We start from the raw sequence: 10,749 nt of genomic DNA on the forward strand, positions 1-10,749 counted from the left end.
GACTAACTGGGGCATCTTCGAACACCGGGACTTGAACGTGTTCACAGACGGTGTTCTGTGTTATATCAAGCACTGCACAGACACTGTCACAGTGGACAAACCTATACGGATATACCCCAACCAGAAGCCCTGGATGACCCGGGAGGTCCTTCGGCTGCTGGAGGAGAGGGACACCGCCCTGTCCCTCAGGTCTGAGGACGGGGCTCTCTACAGCACAGCCAGAGCCAACCTGAGGAGAGGCATCAGAGAGGCCCAGCTTGCCTACAAGAAGAGGATTGAGGATCACCTGGACAGCAACAACAGCAAGCAGGTGTGGCAGGGAGTCCAGCATCTCACCAACTACAGAACCACCATCGGAGCTGCTGAAGGGGACGCCTCACTGGCAGAGGTCCTCAATACCTTCTTTGCCCGGTTCGAGTCCGAGCCACTTGAAGCGGCCACATCACATCCCACAGACCGCAGCAGCTTCACCCTCACAGGGAAGGAGCACGAGGTGAGGCGCACGCTGCGGACCATCAACTCGAGGAAGGCTGCGGGTCCTGACGGCGTCACTGGGCGTGTCCTGAAGGACTGCGCAGATCAGCTGGCTGGAGTCTTCACAAAGATTTTCAACCAGTCCCTTACCGGGTCCACCGTCCCATCCTGTTTAAAATCCTCCACTATAGTCCCCCTGCCCAAGAAACGCCACATCACCAGCCTCAATGACTACCGGCCTGTCGCACTCACCCCGGTGGTCATGAAGTGCTTTGAAAAGCTGGTACGGGGTCACATCACAGCACTCCTGTTCAGAGGTTTTGACCCCCACCAGTTTGCCTACAGGGCAAATAGATCCACAGAGGACGCAGTAGCTACAGCCCTCCACGCTGCACTGTCCCACCTGGAGCAGCCGGGGAGCTATGTGCGGATGCTCTTCGTGGACTTTAGCTCTGCTTTTAACGCCATCCTCCCCCACAGACTGGTGGACATACTGGAGGGCCTGGGACTTCCACATAATACTTGCAGGTGGATTAAGAGCTTCCTGACGGGTCGCAGCCAGAGGGTGAAAGTGGGCCGTCATACATCCACACCTCTCAGTCTTGGTACCGGCTCCCCACAGGGCTGCGTACTGAGCCCACTGCTTTACACGCTCTACACACATGCATGCACCCCCGCCCACCGCAGCGACACCATCGTGAAATTTGCGGATGACACAACCGTGGTGGGGCTCATCTCAAAGGGGGATGAGTCTGCCTACTGGGACGAAGTGGTCCAGCTATCGGAGTGGTGCGGAGAGAACAATCTGCTCCTAAACACGGCTAAAACCCAAGAACTGGTCATTGATTTTAGGAGGAAAAATAAAACGGACATTGTTAGAGTGGTGCTCACTCTAACTTATTTTGCAAGAACCACATGGGAGACAATTAAGTCTTTTTAGACACCTGCAGGTGGAGAGTCAATTCGTCGCTGTGCATACAGCGATGATCGAATGACGTCTGACTCTTGCCTCCTGCATGAGCATTTTTATTAAGGAAAACAGGGTGGGGGCGACAGTGGACTGGATAGGGAAGAGAAAGCCCTTGACCTCTAGTCAAAGCATAGCAGGGGATGTTTTACGACATTGTATAGGATGGGACAAGCTAGGTTATTTATTACTGGTTACACACCAACATAAGCATAAAACTAATCTACCTAGGTTATTTATTACTGGTTACATACATTCCAACATAATCATACGATCAAGATAGTTTGGAAAACCCTGACAGACATTCCACCACTTATCATCGACGGGGTCTGTGTGAAGAGGGTGTCCTCCTTCCGCTACCTGGGAGTCCACATCGAGGAGGACTTCACCTGGGGCGTGAACACCTCTGAGCTGCTTAAAAAGGCCCAGCAGAGACTCTACTTTTTAAGGGTGCTGAGGAGGCACAGCATTACACAGAGACTGCTGGTGTCCTTCTATCGCTGCTCCATAGAAAGCACTTTAACGTACTCTATATGTGTTTGGTACTCCAGCTGCACTGCTGCTCAGAGGAAAAAGCTCCAAGGGGTCATCAGCACAGCACAGAAGATCATTGGCTGCCCTCTCCCCACACTGGAAGACCTACACAGAACCCGCTGTCTCAAAAAAACACAGAACATTCTGAAGGACACTTCCCACCCTGGCCACTCCCTTTTCGAACTGTTGCCATCAGGCAGACGCTACAGATTAATTAGGTCGAGGACTAGCAGATTCGCCAACAGTTTTTACCCTACAGCGGTAGTCACATTGAATGCAGCTAAACGTAAATGATTATGTCTGTGTATGTTCTTCTGTGGGTTTTGACCTTGTTTTTTTTATCTTTTTATTCTATTTGTTTTTTATCGCATGCGCGGATCGGTTGGCACTTTTTCAATTTCGTTGTACATGTGACAATGACAAATAAAGATCTATTCTAGTCTATTCTATAGTAACACTTGACTACTCTCGAAGATCCTACAGTCAACCCCCGTGGAAAAATCTTGTTCCCACTTTCTTGCATTCTCTTTTTGCCACAGCAATTCATTGCGAGACGCGCAAAAGGGTGACAATGCGACAGGTCTATAGTCATTCAAACCTGTGATGGCGGGCTTCTTGGCCACTGGAACGATGGTGGAGCTCTTGAAGCACGAGGGCACCTCACACAGCTCCAGAGAACGGTTGAAGATCCGTGCAAAGGTGGGCGCCAGCTGCTCAGCGCAGATTTTCAAGCAGGAAGGTGACACGCCGTCTGGGCCCGGTGCCTTCCTGGTCTTTTGTCTCCGGAACATCTGGCGCACTTCCTCCTCGCGGATCTGGAGTGCGGGCGCGGCCTCTGCAAGAGAGAGAGTGGGTGACAACGTTGATAGAGGTGTGGACAGAGCAGTTGTGGGGAGAGGTGAGTATGTAGATTGCGCTGCAGGAAGTCCCGTTGTGTGGGAGGACCGATCAAACCTGCAGTAGAACCTGTTTAGCAAGCCTTGGGCTCTCCCCAGGACGGGGGGTTCGTTTCTTGAAGCCCGTGATGCTCTGCAGACCTTTCCACACTGTTGAGGGAGGGATCAGGATTGGCAGAGAGGTGTCTCTTCAGGCTCTCCCCGTAACACCTCCTGGCTTTCCTGACCTCTCGGTTCAGTGTGTTTCTGGTCTGCTTGAACAGGTCGCAGGTTGAACAGATATTGAATGCCACCTCACCAGGCCCCACCTCTTCAACACTCATCTAAAACCCATTATAATACACACAGTCAACTGACACATCAATTTGTTTATTCGGAGTGATTATGTCAAACATTGAAGACAAAAAACATGCCATGTTGAATACAGTGAGACAAAAAATCTAAACAAAGCTGACAGAGCATGTTCTTTTGGTATAATAAGATGATTGGTCTGTTTTTCTATTGATCCACAGCTGCGTGATGGGTCTAAACTTTTCGATCCAGGTTCAGGAAGCAAGACTCTTGTCATCAGAAGGCGGATCAAGATCCCTGATGTTGCAGAGAGTGAGCACCTCCTGCATCTTCTCCTGGATGTCGCGCACCCTGTCGGCCCACTTTTTGCGCACCTCGTCCTCATCGTCCTCTGTGACTGCAGTATAAGCCATGAGGGCGATGAGGCCCATTTGGAAGAGGTGGGCCACGCGTGAGCAGTGGCGCTCCATGGTTTCAGCGTCGCCCTTGCAGTTCTCCCGGTAGACCTGCAGCAGGGGCCTGCCGAAGAGCGTGCCTGTGCCCTTCACGGCATCGTAGTACACTTTCAGACCGGTGTCCATTCTGTTCTGTTTGTAGGTCTCCTTAAATCGCTCCATGTAGACCTGCGCGTTGTCTGGGTCTCCCTTCACTCCCACCACCATGGTGTTGACGGCGGCGTACTGATGCTTGATGTACTCCTCGTACTTGCCATAGTTCTGGATCACCTCATTCATCCGGATCTGTCTCAGGTGCTGCTGGTTCTTCTGGGAGATGCTCTCCAGCTTGCTGTGGATGGCCTGGAAGTCCTTTTCCAGCTCGTGGCCCTCTTTATCCATGAGACCCTTGCGGACCGCACCCACCAGGGCGGGGACAAAGCCAAAGATAGGGTTGATGGACGAGGCGAAAGAGGCCGCCTTCTCCACGTAAGTCAGAATCACGATAGCTGTTTTCTTTACCTGGTAGCCGTCTGCCATTTTGTTCTTCTAAAAAAATGTCCACGCAAAGAGATTGTGCTGACTAGAAGGATAAAGGAAGAGCAACAGTATTTGTTAGAAAACTGAAACTTGTGAGAATGTTAGGGTTTGAGCAAATCATTTGAAGTGTCACTGACCACCACCAGGACACAATGCAAAACACTAATAGATCAAAAATAAGTTCATTCATTTTTGCTATGTTTTATTTCAACATCGTTTGTCTTTAATTATATTGCACATCATTGAAATTAGATGAAGGCGGAAGAGCCCGCCGAAACATGTCAGGTAAATACACCTAAAATAATTGGTTTGATATAAAAGAACCAGTGAAGTAATTAAAAAGGAAAAACAAGATGAACTTAGTACAATCATTGAAATGTTTTTGTCATCTGACTGCCTTTTCAGCCCTATCAATGACAAGTAACATAATGAGGGTGTGTCATATCAATATTTAACTGATCACAGGCACATTTGGCCTGAATAAAACACTAGTGTTGTACTTTGGAAGCCCCGTTTCACACCCATTTCCCAATCAGCCAAACAATCATTCCTAGCGCCATTCCCTGCCTGTCAATTAACACTCAAACACATCAGCAGTAATAGCCTAAATCTCAGGAGGTTGCTCGTGTTTAATGTTTACTCACCAGGGATAAAACTGCTGCTATCTTTCTGCCTACAGGAGCCGCTTGTCTGCCCTGGCCACCGTTTTCCCTTTCCGGACTATGAAAAACAGAGAGCCCTCTCCTGCCTAATAAGGCAAACAGCACCAGGAAGTGACTCGCCAGTGCCGTTTGCTGATTGGCTGATTGGCTGATTGGCTGAAGTAAGTGACACACACCCTAAATACCGACGCCCCGATACACGGCTTCTCGCGAATCTGTAACGTACTTACCAAACCAGAATGGGTAACCACACAGGCAGGTTTTTTCATTACTCAGAAAGGCTGAAGTAAGTGACACACACCCTAAATACTGACGCCCCCGATACACGGCTTCTCGCGAATCTGTAACGTATAGGGGTGTAACGATTCATCGATACACATCGATTAATCGATATAAGGCTCTACGATTTATTGGCATCGATGCTAAACGTAAACATCGATTTATATCGCCGTGTTTGACCTCGGACAGTAGACGCGACTTTATTTTGAAATCCAGTTCATTGTTGCTTGCGTCCTCTTTCCGGGAGCAGTGAGCGGCGTGTTGTGTTGTGAGCAGAGCAGGCACGTGAAAGGGGAGTCGACAACTAGTACGCGGCTCCTGGGCTGGTGCTATGGCTAGTGTCCAAAAAGACGAGGAAATTGGCTCCCCTCTAGGCTTCAAGTCCTTCTTTGGAAGCACTTTGGATTCCAAAGAAAAGATGACTCAACGGACAAGACACGTGCAGTTTGTAAATCCTGCCATGCGGTGATCAAATATTCAGGGAGCACAAATCTCGCCGCACATTTAAAGAAAAAACACGACATCAAAGTTCAGTGTTAAAATAAGCACTTTGTATACTACAATACTCTTGTAATCTCCTAAATAAAGAGTTTGCAGTACCTTGTTGATTTTGCGTATGAATTGTTATAAATCAGGATATTGTTCAATATTTTTTATTTAAAAAAATATATATATGTATCGATCGTAGAGCACTATATCGTGATGTATCGTGAATGAATCACAGCAGGGTTTAAGATATCGTCAAATATCGTATCGTGGTTCCTTGTATCGATATGATATCGTATCGTGACAAAACCCGCGATTTACACCCCTACTATGAACCCTTCCAGTCCGGATTCCGCCCACTTCACAGCACTGAAACAGCTCTAGTTAAAGTCACCAACGATCTCCTCATTTCTGCAGACTCTGGTGCCCTCAACATCCTACTACTACTTGACCTTAGCGCAGCCTTTGACACTGTGAACCATTCCGTCCTCCTCCAAAGGCTGCGCCAACCAGGTGTTGAGGGCACTGCACTCGACTGGCTCACCTCCTACCTCACCAACAGAAACCAGTTCATCTCTCTCTCCGGTCACACATCCATCCTCTCCCCAGTTACACAAGGGGTCCCCCAAGGCTCAGTTCTTGGCCCCCTCCTATTCATCTGTTACCTCTTTCCCCTTGGTACTGTCATCCGCAAACTCAATCTGGACTTCCACTGCTACGCTGATGACACCCAGATCTATATACGTACGACACCAACCCGTAACCCTTCCCTCACCCATTTTGAAACCTGCATCTCTACAATAAAAGCATGGCTGACCCACAACTTTCTCAAACTCAACAGTGACAAAACAGAGCTCCTCCTCATAGGCACTAAATCCTCCCTTAATAAAACTGGATCCATCACACTCACCGTTGACTCCTCAAACATCACTCCCTCCCCTCTGGCACGCAACCTTGGCGTTATTTTTGACCCCACACTGTCCTTTCAACCTCATGTTAGCTCAGTTGTCAAGACCTCCTACTTCCACCGCCGACGCATCGCCAAAACCCGGCACTGCCTTTCTCTCCCTGCCGCTGAATCTCTCATCCACGCCTTCATCTCATCCCGGCTTGACTACTGCAACTCCCTTCTCACTGGAATCACTGCTCACTCACTCCATAGACTTCAACTAGTCCAAAACTCTGCTGCCCGCCTCCTTACCCACACCCGGTCCCGTGAACACATCACTCCTGTTCTCCACTCTCTTCACTGGCTCCCCATTAAGGGGCGTATCATTTTCAAGATACTCCTCCTCACCTTCAAAGCCCTTCACCACCTGGCTCCCACTTACCTATCCGACCTCCTTGTCCCCTACTGCCCCAACCGTCCCCTCCGATCCTCCAATACTTCACGTCTGACAGTCCCAAAATCTAAACTCAAATCCTTCGGTGACAGAGCCTTCTCCTGCACATCACCCCGACTCTGGAACTCTCTCCCTCAGTCTGTCTGTGACTCACCCACACTCCCCCTATTTAAGTCCCGTTTAAAAACTTACCTCTTCTCCCAAGCTCATGACCTCCCCTACCCATAACTGGTTTCCTCTTCTTAATTTTATCCGATTGTTTCTTCCCCGTCCCCCTCCCCTCATGTATGTCTTTGCCTTGTTCCCTGTAAGCGTCTTTAGGTTTTTGAAAAGCGCTATACAAATTTAATGAATTATTATTATTAAAACTCGTATTGTCAGTGAATAATAAATAAAGGAGTGAATATTTGTGGCGTTCAAGTAAGTAGCCCGAAGTAGTTATCTGCGGCGTTTTTATCGCTCCGATCTCTCTCCAGTCTCGCTGCAATCTCGCCCCCTCCATGTCTCGCTCTCCCCCCCTTCGCTCGATCTCCGCTCGGCTGTTCCTGCTTCCCCTCCTCGCCCCCGTCTACATCCAACATTCCAACATGGCCGGGAGCCAGGCAGGCAGGCAGGCAGGCAGGCAGGCAGACAGGTGTGCGCACTTACGCACGCGCGAGCCACGCCTACTTTATGAATGACTCAAGTGGATGGAATTGACAACCTCGGGGGAATTTCTTGAGAAAATCGTCACATGATGCATTTTGCCAGCCACCATGACTCGTGTTTTGACAGCCGTTTGTGTGTGTTTTATTTTTTTATACAACAAGCGTTAGCGAGGAAAAATACAGACGCAAAAGGATAAGGAGAAGAACTTGGGCAAAGGTAAAATACATAAAAAAAAAAAAATGGAAGTAGGTCTGGCCAAAACTCGTATTGTCAGTGAATAATAAATAAAGGAGTGAATATTTGTGGCGTTCAAGTAAGATACATGAAATAATTCATATTTGATTTGTATTTAGATTTAGTATTTGCGTGGACTTTTTATTTCCACTGTACAGTCACATGAATTACATGGAACAACCAACAAGAACAACAACAAAAAAAGGGTAGTATACAGCATTAGGGTACAAAACTCAGTATATCAAAGTTAAAATGACGCTCCATACTTCCCCTTGCTCATGTAATGATTTGAAACTGTATGTGTAAGGATGTTCGTTTTTTATGAGTAAGGAAAAAACCTGCCTGTGTGGTCACCCATTCTGGTTTGGTAAGTACGTTACTAGGGGTGTAAATCGCGGGTTTTGTCACGATACGATATTTGCCGATATTTTAAACCCTGCTGTGATTCATTCACAATACATCACGATATAGTGCTCTACGATCGATACATATATATTTTTTTCAATAAAAAATATTGAACAATATCCTGATTTATAACAATTCATACGCAAAATCAACAAGGTACTGCAAACTCTTTATTTAGGAAATTACAAGAGTATTGTAGTATACAAAGTGCTTATTTTAACACTGAACTTTGATGTCGTGTTTTTTCTTTAAATGTGCGGCGAGATTTGTGCTCCCTGAATATTTGATCACCGCATGGCAGGATTTACAAACTGCACGTGTCTTGTCCGTTGAGTCATCTTTTCTTTGGAATCCAAAGTGCTTCCAAAGAATGACTTGAAGCCTAAAGGGGAGCCAATTTCCTCGTCTTTTTGGACACTAGCCATAGCACCAGCCCAGGAGCCGCGTACTAGTTGTCGACTCCCCTTTCACGTGCCTGCTCTGCTCACAACACAACACGCCGCTCACTGCTCCCGGAAAGAGGACGCAAGCAACAATGAACTGGATTTCAAAATAAAGTCGCGTCTACTGTCCGAGGTCAAACACGGCGATATAAATCGATGTTTACGTTTAGCATCGATGCCAATAAATCGTAGAGCCTTATATCGATTAATCGATGTGTATCGATGAATCGTTACACCCCTAGTTCATAGAGGTTGTTGGACTGGAGATGGGTGTGGAGTTGGGCGGAGACAATGCGTTCGAGGGTTTTGGAAAGGAATGAAAGGTTGGAGATGGGACGGTAGTTGGAGAGGTTGAGTGGGTCCAAGGTGGGCCAGCTCAGTGGCCTAGTGGTAGAGTGTCCGCCCTGAGACTGGAAGGTTGTGGGTTCAAACCCCGGCCGGGTCATACCGAAGACTATAAAAATGGGACCCATTGCCTCCCTGCTTGGCACTCGGCATTAAGGGTTGGAATTGGGGGGTTAGATCGCCAAATGATTCCCGAGCGCGGCACCGCTGCTGCTCACTGCTCCCCTCTCCCCCAGGGGATGGATCAAAATCACACGGGGATGGGTTAAATGCAGAGGACAAATTTCACCACACCCAGATGTGTGTGTGACGATCATTGGGACTTTAACTTTAACTTAACTTGAGGATGGGGGTGATGGCTGCAGGTTTATAGACAGTGGGAAAGTGGCCAAGGGATAGAGACTGATTAAAAAGGGTGGTGAGGTGGGGGAGGAGGACAGGGAGGCAGGCCTTAGTTAAGGTCGTTGGAAGAGGGTCGAGAGAGCAGGCGGTTGTCTCGGATGAGGTAATGATGTCTAGGATAGTGGAGGAGTCGAGAAGGCAGTGAGAGAGGGGAAGGGCGGGAGGTCAGGAAGGGGGGGCAGGAGGACAGGGGAGGTGGGGGAGGAGGAGTTATTGATGGTGTCGGTCATTCCAAATAACTTGCTATGCATGTGGAGTAAAGCAGGGATTGTATTCTTGAAGGTCCCCACACTTCTGCACGTGAAGGAGAAGTGGCAGAGTGTCTACGAGCACCTTGAGATGGCGCCCACGGGGAATAAGGACCAGATCTTCCTCACCTACAGCAGTGGCACGGGCGTCTTTGCCGCCCCGAGAGCGGTGGCACAACGTGTCAATCTTCAGCTGTACGACTACTTGAGGGCCAAGGCTAATCTGACCCAACGCTTTGGTATCATATGCATGGACTTCCCCGCTGCTCCCATGACTCAAACAATTATTGACTTCCAGCTTGAGGCGGAAGTGGGCCAGCTACCTTTGAAGCGGCTTGCTGTGCAATTTAATGACAAATAAATCCTCAGCGCAACTGATTCCTATTCCTAACAACGGTTGGTGCTTCAACAAGTTAAATAGTACAGTGATCATTGTAGATTTAACTCAAACAGCTCACTTTTTAGGTCGACTCATCATTGTCTTTCATATTTAAAATAACAAAACATGCATATTCCAAATTCTATTTGCATATAAAGCCAAACTCAAATGCATTTTGTTCATGTGCCTTTCATTTGATGAACCTGTCATCATTTTTGGTAGGTTATGGAAAAGGTTAGCTTTAACTTTTAATGGTAAGTTATCATCCATTCACAACAATTCATGAAAATGTCCCCCCTCCCCTCCATAAATTTAACAGTGCCCACCTTCTATTACATGTAGTTCAAACTTGGTAGCAGTGGAACAAAAGGGGCTCATCTTTGAAGAATTCCAGCATCCCTAAAATGTCTTCATCAAACCAAATGGCAGACGTCTTGTGGCATTTCAGGTATGCGGCAAGACTTTACTTACTATCACAGACATGGCTAGCAAATTAAATGTATGATGCACAAGTTGAAGAAAAGAACAATGGCAAACCTTTCATACAGATGAAAACAAACCTTCCATAACTTTAATGCAACCAAAACAACCGTTTAAAGTACAAAAATGAACATGAAAATAAACAAGAAACTACAGTAGCTGTATACCTGGAACCAAATGCAATGGCATAAAGTGCCCACAAGGTGTCACCCTCAAACTTCTTTTCTCGAAGGTTGTTACGACCAGCGCTGCAATATGC

At 47.6% G+C, this 10,749-nt stretch overlaps 1 protein-coding gene across 7 annotated transcripts in view; it reads right to left on the reverse strand.

Annotated features, from left to right (window-relative positions):
- Positions 1-10,749, reverse strand: part of rpz2 (rapunzel 2) — a 33,793-nt gene that overhangs the window by 6,129 nt on the left and 16,915 nt on the right. For 3 of the 7 annotated variants that reach the window (XM_037264860.1, XM_037264863.1, XM_037264861.1), the window contains 2 exons: positions 4,781-4,847; positions 3,231-4,179 (listed from right to left, as the gene is read on the reverse strand). In XM_037264860.1, coding sequence (XP_037120755.1) covers positions 3,417-4,136 — 720 coding nt within the window. In that variant the 5' untranslated portion in view covers positions 4,137-4,179; positions 4,781-4,847 and the 3' untranslated portion in view covers positions 3,231-3,416. Of the gene's footprint in view, positions 1-3,230; positions 4,180-4,780; positions 4,848-8,691; positions 8,700-10,749 lie in introns of those variants that run through there. The other 4 variants (XM_037264857.1, XM_037264858.1, XM_037264862.1 and 1 more) reach the window with 3 other exon arrangements.

This window comes from Syngnathus acus, chromosome 11 (genome assembly GCF_901709675.1).
Source record: "Syngnathus acus chromosome 11, fSynAcu1.2, whole genome shotgun sequence".
Taxonomy (NCBI): domain Eukaryota; kingdom Metazoa; phylum Chordata; class Actinopteri; order Syngnathiformes; family Syngnathidae; genus Syngnathus; species Syngnathus acus.